Source organism: Melopsittacus undulatus, chromosome 4 (assembly GCF_012275295.1).
Source record: "Melopsittacus undulatus isolate bMelUnd1 chromosome 4, bMelUnd1.mat.Z, whole genome shotgun sequence".
NCBI classification, from domain to species: domain Eukaryota; kingdom Metazoa; phylum Chordata; class Aves; order Psittaciformes; family Psittaculidae; genus Melopsittacus; species Melopsittacus undulatus.
In genome coordinates this window covers 19,354,442-19,367,977 of record NC_047530.1, presented here as the reverse complement: position 1 = coordinate 19,367,977, position 13,536 = coordinate 19,354,442, and the positions used below count along the sequence as shown (strand labels likewise).

The window sequence follows — 13,536 nt, the reverse complement described above, 5'->3', positions numbered from 1 at the left end:
ACAGCAAAATACACTAACTGTAACTTGAAAGCATGCAAGGCTGCTCAGTGGGAAGCCAGATGCTGTTTTGGGCTTACTGTCCTTACTGCTGAAGAAGAAACATTTATTTCCCATAGCTTAGATCACTGCATTTTTACCCTATTTTTAGATATAAACTTAACTTTTCCCTGGAGACAAACAAACCACTCTAAATACATATTAAAGTATAAAGGAAGTCATCATTCAGACTGCTTAGCCTCTTCTCTCTCTTGGCATTACTGAGATATGTCCTTTGAGCAGGCCCTTATGTATCGAGAGTGAAGTTCTACCTTTGTCCTTCATGGTCTGTTTGTAAGTATTGTTGTTAAGTGGCTCCAATCTGCAAGTTTCTTTTTCCAGGGATGCTAGTAGAATTAAAGGACGTTTTACAACTGAAATATTCTCATTTGTCACAAAAAGTTTTCTCAAGAGTAAAGACAAGCCAAGGTTGCACATTGGTGCAGAGGTCTAGGAACAGAAGTGCTAAAGGAAAGCATTCACCAAGATGCAACCCAGAGCTGAGCAGTAGAAGAGACACTACAGTTACGTAGAAATCACCTCTACCTGTACATATATCAAACTATGAAAATAGCTGCCTGGGTTCCTGCTGGCACTCAGCTCATCTCTGTCTTTCTCACTATCCTTCAAGAGATCATAGAAGCATAGAATGCTTTGGGTTGGAAGGGACCTTAAAGATCATGGGCAGGGTCACCTTCTATTGGACCAGGTCACTCAAAACCCTGTCCAGCTTGGCCTTGAACACCGTCAGGGATGGGGCAAGCAAATATAAAATAATACCTTCTGCTGCTGCTTTTTCTGTCTTCTGAAGCTCTCTGTATGGTGATCTGTTGAAAGAAATAGCTTTTAGTTTCAGAAACTACAAAGAATTTCTCAAAGAAGATAGTTGTAGAATTTAAAGCCATGTTGTAAATTCTGTAATAAGGTACATGCACCTAGAAGGTGAAATGATTACATTTTAGGAACTTTCAGGCTAAATGACAAAATATGCTATATGCTGACAGGAAAATACTAGAAAAAAAATACTTGCCTGTTTCACAGCAGGACTGGATTTCTCTGTGACTTGATTATAGACCCCTGAGTCCAAGTCATCTGGAACTAGCAGCAATGCTCTGGTATCCTAAAAGGTAACCATGCATTCTTCTTTAAAAATGCATGTTCAAAACTCGTAACAGGTGAAGTGCAAAGAGCCATGCTTCACTGCCTCTCTGTGCATGCACAGACAAATGCTTCTTTACATGGACATAAGCAGTGGTAAATGGATGCTCCAGTTCTCCAGTATAAACAAATATTTTACTATGCACAACCCAAAAGAATTGTAGTGGAACAGATGCATACGGGTATTAACTTGAAAATATCTTTTATCTGACAGCTTTCAAGATAAGCAATATATTGCTATGAACTACAACTCCTACATGTTCATTACACACTCCTAGCTTAATATTTGGTGTGGCTCATAGGATAATTCAGGTTGGAAGGGACATCAGGAAGTTCATCTAGTCCCTGCTCAAAGCAAGGTCACCTATAAGACCAGACCAAAACCCTTATTCAAAGCTTTATCCTGTCTGCTCTTCAAATCCTTCAAGGATAGAGACAGCACAACATCTCTGGACAACCTGCTTCTATACTGTACTAACCTTGTGGTGCTGAAGTTTTTCCTATAGCCAGATTTCATTATTCTTTTTTCCAGCTTATGAAGGTGTAAGAACTTAAGTTTAAAGTCAGACATTTATAACTGCCTTTACTATTAGTATGTTATTACTTTTCAGTATCAAAGATCCATGAACAAGTATTAAAATTTTGACTCACCAGATCTCCTTGTATGGTTTTTAAGTCACAGGAAACCTGTTCAATAAGGTCTTTCAGTTTCCTTCCAATTGCATGGACCTTCTCATCAGTTTCAATGTCATCAACATTTGATTTAAGCAGCAGATAAGCAGTGAGTTCTTGACGCAAGTTTACTTTAAGCTGTTGTTCCAGCAGCTCTTTCTGTAGTTGCTTAGAACAAATAAAAACCAGTACAACAGACTTTTACTCTCAACTTCAAGGATGCTCTCATGGAGGAACTCTAGAAGGCTTTAAAGAACAACTCAACCTGCCTGAGAATCCGCAATACATAAGAATGACTATTACACCTACATACGAAATGAAGATCTGTTGAAGAGACTGGCTGTACCTGCTTGAACTATCAGAAATAATCCTAGTAGTAATTAATCCATAGCAAAAAGACATTAAATGTTTGAAATTGGATGTCTTACACCAGAATAAAGATTGTCCACAAGGAACTTTATCCATATTATTATCATAATGCATAATTATGGAAAAAAAAAACTCATATAGGCAATCTCTATGAAGAAATTTTCCTAATATCCAGTCTAAACTTCCCAGAATTCATGCTGCTTGCTGACCCCAAGAGCACAAAGACAATGATAAAAAGCATGAGCATCTTGAAATCCCACTTCTCAGTATGCCATAACTTACCTTCAATTTCTTGACCCTTTGTTCCAGCACTTGCATGCTGACTTGAGCTGTCGCTCTTTGCAGCTTCTTGAGTTCTTCCTCTGTTTTATCAAGCCAAGCAGAGATGTTGCTAAGATCTGAGTTCAGCTGCTGCCACTGCTGCAATTTCTGTTTTATTTCAAGGTCACTTCTGAAGTCTTGAGCTTGGATGAGCTCCTGCCTATCAATAATGCCTACAAATGATAGAACAAATGTTTAAATCTTCAGTAAGGTGAAGAGTGCGTAAACACGATGCATGGTTTACAAGTAAATTATTCTCCAATCTACTCAAGGCCAAATAATTGCTACCAAGTACTACTGTTATCCAGACACAATTTTCTTGAGATTCTGCAAGTCTGTAAGTTTCATATTGCCAGTCAAGTTATCCACATAGTAATGCTGCACATTAGTTGAAGATGTTTTAATGCAAATCTAAGGAGACAGAATTCAATGAGCCAAGCTGTGATTTGGTAGACACCAAAATTCATGGGATACAATATGATCCTTTAGGAGGATCCTACCAGCAGTTAGGACTTGGGTTTATGATTTATCAGTCCCATGCTAAAGGAGCTGCAGACGCCACCTGTGTGTTCACTAACGCTATTTCTGGAAGCACATCTAAGCCCTTCTCAGAGGTTTTCCTGTCCATCCCATATGTGGGACTCAATCCTGGTCCTTTTGTGACATAACCTAAGTAACCTGGTGCATATAACTGCAGTCTTCTTTTTATCATTTGATTCACTTTTGTGATTGCAGTACAGATGTGTTATTACAATCTCAAGCACCTGAAAGCAGGAATGAGGTCCTAAGAGGTTAAGAGAATCAGGTGGTTGGCCTATTTGGAAGAAAGGACTGCAGTGAAAAAGTGAAGAACAGAATACATTACCAGCATTGACAAAGCATTTCTGTAAATGGGAGCTGTAGCATCTTGTCATACGGAGTACCAATAAATGAGAAAATATACTACAGCAATCTTAATTTGGAAAAAGAGATGCACTACTTTGGTGGGAAATATGATTAAAAGTCTGTGAAGTATTCAGCATCACACAGAAGTGAAATTGTTCCCATTCATTTCAACCAACAAAGAGAAAGAAGTATACTATGAGTGATAAAATCTCAAATGTGGCAGAAAATATAAAAGCTTAGAACAGCAAATACAGGTTGGCTGGTACCAGGTGAGAAGGCAGCTCAGCAAATGTTAGCAAAAATACATCAATTTAGAGGATATTGGTTTACTTCTGTTTTGTTCCCAAGGCAAATATGCTGCCTTTGTGCCCTCTTTTCTTTGTCTTACACAGTCACAGGCCAAATACCCCAGCACCAAAGCTACTCCTAATGCTCTGTACCTGACTGCTTCTCTGAGGCTGCTATATTCACAAGCTCTTGCTCAAAATGGGGTTCTTCATCGTTCATGTCAGGAGTCGAAATTTTCTCATTGTTGATGCTGCTGCTGCTTGTAGAGCTGAGCTGATTCATCTGGAATGACATTTTGGTAGGTGACTGCTGCAGGTTATCAAGCTGTCAAAGGTCAAACTTAATTTCTGTTACTTTGGGGTGGCTGGGTGGTACGTCAGTTTTAGTACTGGGCTTCTGCATCTTTTTTAACAGTTTATTCTGGCTCTCCATGCCTTCTCAGTAAACAAACACATACCATAGTGACACTAATTATTACAAGACTGAGCACTGCAAATTAATTGGTTTTGCACTACACAGAGCAGACAATGTACATTTGCTGACTGTCTTTGTTGAATATTGGGTCTTGGCATTATTGACTAAGACTGGATTAGTGACTGATAAAAGCAACCAGATACCAGCACCATCTTGTGCTCAGAAGATGCTTACAACTGGTCCAGATCCACTGAGCCTGGCAGCTGCTGGCAAAGCCACAGCAGGCATCCAGCCACCAAGGCTAAGGTACCAATGAACAATAGCCATTTTGGCATATTTTTTAGTGCCCAGAAGCAGATTAAATGATGGGTTACATGTTAGAAAGGCACCCTTCAAATTGGTCCGCCTAGGAAAGGGAGATAGATACATCAGTAACTATCAAGGGAGGGTATTCATTCAATACTCTCTCCTTTGGGGAGGTTAGATTTCCTTAGATTTTATGACAACAAGGAAATAAGTCCCTCCAAACACTGACTTTTATCAGGAGCCTAGCATGATTATTCTGAATTGCTTTAAAGAAGCTTCCCTAGCAAATGGGTAGAGATTCTCACTGGTTACCTGAGCCACCAGAAATAATGTCTAAATTTGCATGAAGTGAACATTCCCCCTATGACTAATCTTTCCCTTGGTGCTGGAGGAGGGAAGAAGATGGAGTTACAGGAACAACAGACTGTGTAGTACAGGTTTAGTGCCCATACAGCTTCCAACTCACATAGTCTGGCTTATAGCGAGTACTTGTCTCTGGATCAGACAACACATTTCCAGCCACTTCTGCCTGTTTGTACTGGCATTTCCTGTGGACTGGTCTGTCTGGAGAATGCCAAGGATGAGCTTCTGAAACAGATTTTCCTGAAATAAATAAAACCAAACCCATACACCATGAGTGCAAAATCCCATCTCCACAAGATGTTGCTTTGTGTTGTTAGAAAGCGCTTTGAATAAAATGGCATCGACTTATGGCATAAAAATGACAGTTTTGCAGCTTTCCTTGCAAAGCATGCACATCTGCAAAACATGAACAGTGTTCTAAAGGTAATGAAATGAGAGCCATGCAGTTACGGGACATTCTGTTTTCTTCTGGAAAATGCTTGAACACATGTATGAGCATTCAAAAAAAATAAAAGACTGCACTGTGGTTTTGGAAAGTTTGCATCCCAATAACACTATCACACATCTGCAACACATGTCAGTAGGGACAACTATAGACATGTCCTCATTTGGGGACTGTTTGGTCTGGATTTAATAGACAGGACACACATAGTTCTGTCATGCACAAACCACAGAAAATACTTGCAGGGTTGGAACTACTGCCTTCAGTAATTATGCAATCAATATTAGAAACAACCAAAAAAGTGATACTACCCAGAGCAAACCACCAAGAAAGTACCAAAAGACTTTGGATCAATACAAAGAAATGCACATTAACCACCTTGGCATTTACCAGGCAAAATCTAAATGGTATGTTCTTGACTGCTTTGTAATGTACATGTGAATACTGCAGCGTAAGAACACCATGGCAGGATGAGACATGGTGTCCACACAAGGCAGGAAGTCAGACATTACATATGAGAGAGGTTGAGGAATATAGCGTGCAGCACAGGGAGATTGCCATGTTCAGACACATGCATTAGCAGGTGCCTACCAGAAGATGCTTTCAAAGTTTTTGTGGTCATTTTAAGATATGCCTCAGGATTTTCAGTGATTTCTACATCTGAAAAAAGAATAATGTCATTTTCCTCACTATTTAATATTCTCCAACTATTAAGAACAACTGAAACAATGAAGGACAGCAAAGAGAAAGAACAAAATAAGTTGGTACTATTTTCATCTAACAGTCTTAGAAAGTAAGGTTTCTAAAACCCTTATGTTTCTGAAAAGATAAGCTTGGTTTAGACAATACCATTCCCTTCACCAAGACCTCTAAGAGATAAGAGTGCTCACATCTATTAACAGTACCTGAAAATGAACCAACAATGTGGGAGGAAGACCTCAGTCCCCCTCCCTTCCCACACAGGCACATCCTGCAGTTGTCCATGTCAAAACAAGCGGCTGGCAATTAGTTCTCACCTGACAGAGCACTGTAGTATGTTGCTTCTTCTTCGTCTTCATGAGAGGAAGAACCTCCCACATCACCTGTGTGATCCCACTCGAGTGGGATGGAGTCAACACTAACAGGGGTTTCACAGCCTGATCTTTCATGACCCTGAGTAGGGGGCATGAGGTGGCAAAGGGACTGTGTTGAATTGGGCCCCTCGCTGATGGCCTTCTTACACCAGGGATCATTCTGGATTTCTCTGGAGTCTTCTGGATCTGTCTCATTTTCAGAGGTGTCTCTGTCATCGTCCAACACCTAAAAATAAATAACAATTATTGCGTATTAATAAGATTTACAATAGATCTACACTGTTTAATGAGCTAATGATTAAGCCACACGCAACTACAGGGGACTAGTTTGTGGTCAGCTGCAGTAATTGAAGACCATGTGCCTAAAACTGAAGAGAAGCATCAGTTCTGCCTCCTTTCTCTTTAGCCAAAACAACCCTCACATGAGCAGCAACCTCCCTTTTTTCACGACACTCAACCACCACCATCTTTCTCTAGATTGCAGAGAGAGGTACCCAGTTCCAAGTAGGCAGCAATGAAATGATGCTCAGGTGAGGGTGAACAGCTGCTTGTAGATGTTCATGTTACTTCCTCTACCTTGCTTTCCAATAGATGTTCTTTCTTTCTGAGCCAAAGCAAACTTCCCAGTGAGAAGTGCATGCTGTTCTCCATTCAAGGTTATCACAAGAAACTGGACAAACAGGTATTCTAAGCACATTACTGAATTTAAAGAAAAAAAAAAGGATACTAAAACCACCAAAAAAGCCCTCAAACCACTACTGTAAAAATGTTAACCCTGTAAACTACTTCCATGCAATTATCCAGATTCTACAGATGAAGTCTCAAAAGGAGAGGCGTGAGGAGAAAAGACTGGTGACAAACGTCTAGCAAAGCTGGCAAAATTGCTGAGTAGGTCTTGACACCTTTGAGCTCAAGCCACTTGGTTAAGCTGCTAGGGATAAAAGCAACGAGCATTGCAGTTCAAACATCAAAATCTTCCCCAAGGATCAAAACAGCTGTTGTTTCTTACAGGATGCCTTGAAGTCAGTCTCTGATGGAAGCGGGCAACTCGCCCAAACACTTCCTGACAGTATCGATGAAGTTCTTCCAATTCGTTCTCAATCACAGCAGCATCCAAAGGCTCACTCTTCTGAATCAGCTGCTCCCCAAAAACGATTAGCTGATCAATCTTATTGGTGTTTAGTGTTATTTCCTGCTGGAAACCCTATTTGGAACACACAAGAAAAATAAGTATTTCTGCAACACCCCTTTTTAGCTTAAGGTTTGGGTTTCTTTTTTCATTGAACTGAAAGAAAAGCAGCAATTGACATTGGTATCTTATTTCATCTGGCAAATATACTTTTACTGAAGAGGTCCAGAGGTTTGTTTTATTAGCAGGATTACAGTTTCAAATAAAGACATTTTGCACCCATGTATACTTCAATATAATTGCAGTGTCCTGGGCCTGCAGGGGACCATGACAGAGGCACTCAGCTTATCAGAATTTATCCTTCTCTGCTCTCCTTTCCTCAGTAATGAAGAAGTTTGTTTGCCTGGCTGGGCCTCCAGCCTACCTAACAGTAAATCTACATCCCAAAAAGATTAACAGTGCAGGGAGAAAGAAGAAACAAGCACATGAACAGGTAGAAAAGAACTAGTATATTCTTTAGAATCACTGCACACCTGCTGTCTTTCAGTTGAAGTCCCGTCTACAAACAATGCACTCAGAGGAGAGATCCTACCTTAATGCCAATTCAAAAAAACTTCTAATGAGAAAAAAACACATGAACTTAGGAATGTAGTTTTTACTGTAACCTGCATGTGGTCCTTTCCCAGAGAGATATCACTGTCATTGACACTCAGTGTTAGTAAAAATGGGCAGGATAGAACAGAGCTTGAACACTGAGCCTGAATTTAAATACAGTTTAATCTTGATTCACAGGATGGGCCTTAACAAATGAGTGGTGTCTTAATACAAATATAGTCCTACAGAGATCTGTTGGCTATTGTGAAGTTCCAGAAAATAAGATGATTCTGTAAAGAGAGGGCAGCCCAATTGGACTAGCCAAGCTGCTGATATTAAACAACTACTTTATAAGGATACGTACATTTAACTGGCGCATTTTGTCATCAAAATTACTTTCTGAGAAGTGCTCCACGTTTGTCAGCTGGAGGTCCATTTCTGTGAGCCAAACAAGGATGCTTTCTCTTGTCCCCTCAAATTCATCTCTCCGATTGGTGAAGTGCTGAATAGGAAGAAGCGAGCCAGGATAATAAGACTTCAGCTACTAAAAAAGGTGGTCATAGAAGCCCTCTGAAAACAAGTGTTTTGTTTCAAAATTGCTGTTAACCTTAAGGGCTGTCGAGGAACACATGGCAGCATGCCATGCATAAAAACTGCCCATTTCCTGTAGTGATGCTGGAACAAAGTGTCTTACGTTAGTACATTACTTGTATGAGAGAGACAGTAAAACTTAGGCAGAACAAGGTGTGCTTATAAAATGATATTCCTGCTTCCACACTGGCTATCTTCTCCCACATCATTATAGCAGTGTAACAGTTAGTTGGACTCAGGTTTAACATCTACTTTGTTCTAAATTTAGAAGACAGACAAAGGAAGTGAGACACATCGTTAATTAAAGCGCTTAAAACTATAACATTGAAATTAGTAAAAAAATGAAGAAGCTAGATCTCAGATGACCATGCCAGTGTAATTAATGCATTATTTGGCATGGAAGCCAGGAGAAGCTCTCCCTGCTGCCATCTCCCACAAAAGCTAAAATGCAGCTTATGGTGCCCCATTTCTTCTCAGTGGATTTACTGTTCAGGAAAGGAATCACAGAACATCCCAAACTTTAACTGCACAGAGCAAACCTGTCAGCACTTTTACAGCTTTATTCACTGACTTTTGGAATCTAACAGTTTTGCCTGTTAATTACTTGCAGCACTGCTGTAATTGAAAGTGAGGGAGTGATAAGTTTTCCCCAGGGCACAGCATAGAATATCTGCTCAGATATCAGTTTAACTGGACAAGCAGGACATTTCACTGAAGTGTCACAAATACATTCTTCTGTGTAACACAACATTCCTCTGTCAGGAAGAAAGCACAGAAGAACAATGTGTTATAGTCTTCAACTACCAAGAGCCCATGGCAGGAGGGCTTGAACTAGATGATCTTAAGGTCCTTTCCAACCCTAACTATTCTATGATTCTGTGATCTACCACCATATACTCGGTGAGACCTTTCTAGATCTCCTTTTCTACACTGGTAACTCAAGACAAAAAAACCCCACAAGGTAGTTGCTCCAGTATTCGTTTTGCCCTTGGGTAATTCCTACAGAAACTTGTAAGTGCTCCTCACTCTCTTACCCCACCGTGAAATTACCTTGAGTCTCCTCAGAATAGCAGCGACTCGTTTCTGGAGATAATCCCAGCGCTGGTTGCCCTCGTGTACCATCTGCTTCAACTTGCTGGCTGAGTCTGTGCGGTTCTCGCGGGCAAGGCGCCTGTACTGCTTATTGATCAGCTCCAACTGAGTGAGTCGTTCATGAACTTGCCTCTGGAATGCCTACAAGGTGAATCAAGGAAGTCAGCTCCCTTGCCAGTAAGAGAAAGGATCTGGATGCTGCTGTTTATCACAAGAGATGATGATGCCCTTCCCTTAAAATCAGACTTCCTAATAGAAAATTAAATCCAGAGAAGGACCTGTATTTTCACTAATCTGCTCAGACTCAGCTCATTAGGAAAAGAAGAAAAAAATTCAACCCACAAACATCTCCAGCCTACAAAACATAAATATTTAACTTACGAGCAGGATCTTGTCTGTTTATAGTATTTTGCTTCTCCACAATAAAGAAAAATAAACCAAAACCAAATAAATCAGCCAGACACCTAGCAGCCACACAGTGGCCACATTATTTATGTTCTCTATGCCACCACTACCTAACTGGTGTTTTTTCAGTGATTGAGACATTTCATATAGACATTAAGAATTCAGCAGTCGGAACATTCAGCCTGCTGCTGACCACAAAGAAATACAGTTAAAAAATTTACCTCAAATTTCTTCAGTTCCTCCTTTGCATGTGTGTACAAAACCTCTGAGGAATTAGGCCTAGCTGCTATCCATTCTGATGATACTAGCCAATCTTCAAAGCGAGAATAGTCTTCCAGAAACCTCTGCCATAGGCGCCAGGTTTCCTCAATTCTAAGATGTAAAGGAAGATGCAAAAATGAAAAGATTTTGTCACAAACCAACTATCAATTTGGTATTTTTTTTTCCTTTTTCAGAATTCAGCTTGTGGCAAAAGCTACAGCATTTGTTAAAAATGCTGCCACAGGCTTCTTCAGGAGGGGTAAGAAAAAGACTTACTTCATTCGCCTTTCCATAGACATGGCACATATGTTTCTCCACCGTCTGTCCAAACTCCTGGTAGTCTGCTGGATGGAGTCACACTCTGTCTCATTAGCACATGCATCTGAATCGTGTAGTAGGACTTCACAAATATTAAACACAGATTCCACCCCTGCGGTGTGTTGCTCTATGTCGCGTTGCAGATCCTGCCATTGGCAAAATAATAGCTTGAGTAGAAAGAAACATGCATGGCTAGACTTCACGCATACCCTTCCAAAATGCTGCAGAAGATGGGGAAAGAGCAATTTGTGTGTCATGAAAGGCTTATTTAGCTTTAGAAAACAGACTTGCTGGATGAGCTGTGCAGATGACAGGCTGACAGGTCAGAACAGAACTGCCATGCAAAAAGGGATTGTTCAGCTTTCGTTTTTCAGTGAAAGTTCAATCTCCTCATTAATAGTCTGCACAATTTTAATGTGCATACAAAATTCAAACCTTACACATACCATAAACACAAAAAAGTAACCACATACTTACTAAATTTGACAGTGTAAGATGACAGTGCCTCCTATCAGCTTATTACCCTGTAAGACTTGACAGAGAACTCGTAGAACAGTTCATGTACTTAGTGACTATCTGATCACAGGCTGGTATCAAGAAACACAGCACATGAGTAGCTAGTGTTACACTGCTTTTCTTACCCCCTCTTGCAGAGCTCCCGTTTTGACAGACTATTTTAAAGGTTCTGGCAAACACCCTTTGTCTAATCTACACTGCAGATTTCTTCTCCAGAGCCTGCATATCCATCATAGTCTCCAGCACAGTCTCATTCTGTACCTATATCTAGTCCTACCTATTCAATGTAATTGAATAACAGAAAAACAAAGCCTTATCTAAGTATTTCTTATTGAAAAGACATCTCTGTACAATGCTAGCAACTGTCAATATTAATGAAATTACAGTGTGTACTATACTTCCATTTTTTTCAACCCTTTTCTGGCTTTCCTAATGAAAGATACGAAGACTGTTGCTTGGATAACACTTATTCAAGCAACAGTCTCTATTGCTTGAATAACACTAGAACAACAAATACAAAGGAACATTTTTTTCTGACAACAGTGAACAGGAACTTCCATTAAATGCTATTAGTGATTTCAGTGGGCAGATGAAGCCGAACTGGTGTTACTTTAGACTTACAAAACCAAAACAAAATAAAGCAAATGAAAAAGCCCCAACACAGACACAGCTTGTAGTAAATAGAAAAAGAGGTGAAGGAAGGCCTTCCCAGAAGACAAGTTGCAAGGAGCTCAGAATCACCCAGCAGCAGTCTTCAGTGGTCTTACATGGGTACCTGAAAGTAGGTCTGAGCCATAAATGGTCAAAATTTGGCTTGTGGGATTCTGTGGTAATGTACAGCTTGAAGAAATGTGGGAGCCAAAATCTTTACACAGACGAGACACTGCCAGAAGCAGACCCAACATAATTTTTGACAGCTTACTAATGATTTACAGCCATTTTTTTGAGCAAGAGGCAGCAGTGCCTTTTTAACACAGGCTCTACCCTACAACTGGTACCAGAGAAACTCTACTGAATTCATAAAATTGCACTGGATTTACAGGTGTATTAATGAAAATAAGAATTTGGACCACAGATTACAGATCCGCTCTACTTGCACTGTAGTAATATTGCTGACACAATCTCATTACTTTCAGTCATGCCAGGGTTCATAGAATAACCCTAGTCAGAATCCTCACCATTTTCCAAGGTGTTATTCCAAATGACCCGACTGCATTATGGTGAAACAAACACAGCAAACTAAGTAATGGAGCCAGGAACATACATTAGGCCCCAAAAGGTGCTTTTCCTTCCAACTCTCCACAGCATTGCCCAGAGAACTTAAACAGACTACATGCCACTGCTAGACATCTGCATTGCCAGAACAGCTTTGAAATCTTAAAATTAATACTATTAACACTTTACTCTTCATCCTTTAATTGAACAAACATGCTGCAAAACATCTCTGTGGATGCACAATGCTTTTGAATGTCATTATTCAAGACTGAACAGGTAAAGCTTTTCCAGTCATGGATGTCAAATAAAAGAAACCTGCAGGGCATATTTCTCACCATCATTCTGCTCTTGTTGAAATAATTGTTGAATATATCTGGGGAAGATCCTTTTACTTGTCACATTCAGATAAAGCTTTCTCTATTGCAGAGCAAAAGAGGCTTTTTGTGGTGTGGTTTGGTGGGCTTTTTTTTAGCTGTGGTCTTTTTAATCAGCATTGTCTTCTCATACACAGTCTGCTAAAAGTTTGCAGCAGGAGTCTAGAGGTGCTCAGAGGTGTGTTAGAAACAATCCAAACAACAAAGCAGTAAGTAGCTTTGAGCAGCAAATGATGGCTCTTAACAGCGAGCTGAAGCTTGAACATTCATAATAAAACAGTTCAGACACAGTTCCTTTGTGCCTAACATTCTTCTCAACCTGGCAGTTTATCACAGCCTTCGAGAATGCAAAAGGTTTGGATAGGGAGAAAATATTTTCTTGTTCTTTATAGGACCATTCATAATGCAGGGTGAAACCACTAGAGGCTTCTGGTTTGTGACCAACTCCTGCAGTGGAGCTGGTGGGAGCCGTCTCAACTTCTGTTGCAGAGGAGCTGGCCCTTCCCATGATGTATGGGACATGAATACATGGAGAGCCATATCAACCATGGAACATTGCCCGTAGGTCTGGGTCACTTAGGGATCTTTCCTTATACATGAAAGCAGCAGGGAGAGTAGGGAAGATGGGAATGATGGGAAGAACACCCATAGGTGTTCTTAAAGGCAGACCATAAAGCTTCCATGCTTGACAGCTTTGATCTTGATCCTTGCTTT

General features: G+C 40.2%; 1 protein-coding gene across 1 annotated transcript in view; it reads right to left on the bottom strand.

The window, feature by feature from the left end:
- The window catches only part of SYNE2 (spectrin repeat containing nuclear envelope protein 2), a 166,728-nt gene that overhangs the window by 1,178 nt on the left and 152,014 nt on the right, over window positions 1–13,536 (bottom strand). Inside the window, 13 exon segments of the mRNA XM_034061427.1 lie at window positions 817–863; window positions 1,067–1,156; window positions 1,846–2,034; window positions 2,518–2,729; window positions 3,882–4,011; window positions 4,916–5,052; window positions 5,846–5,914; window positions 6,271–6,553; window positions 7,337–7,531; window positions 8,415–8,552; window positions 9,692–9,874; window positions 10,360–10,510; window positions 10,676–10,863. Coding sequence (XP_033917318.1) covers window positions 817–863; window positions 1,067–1,156; window positions 1,846–2,034; window positions 2,518–2,729; window positions 3,882–4,011; window positions 4,916–5,052; window positions 5,846–5,914; window positions 6,271–6,553; window positions 7,337–7,531; window positions 8,415–8,552; window positions 9,692–9,874; window positions 10,360–10,510; window positions 10,676–10,863 — 2,012 coding nt within the window.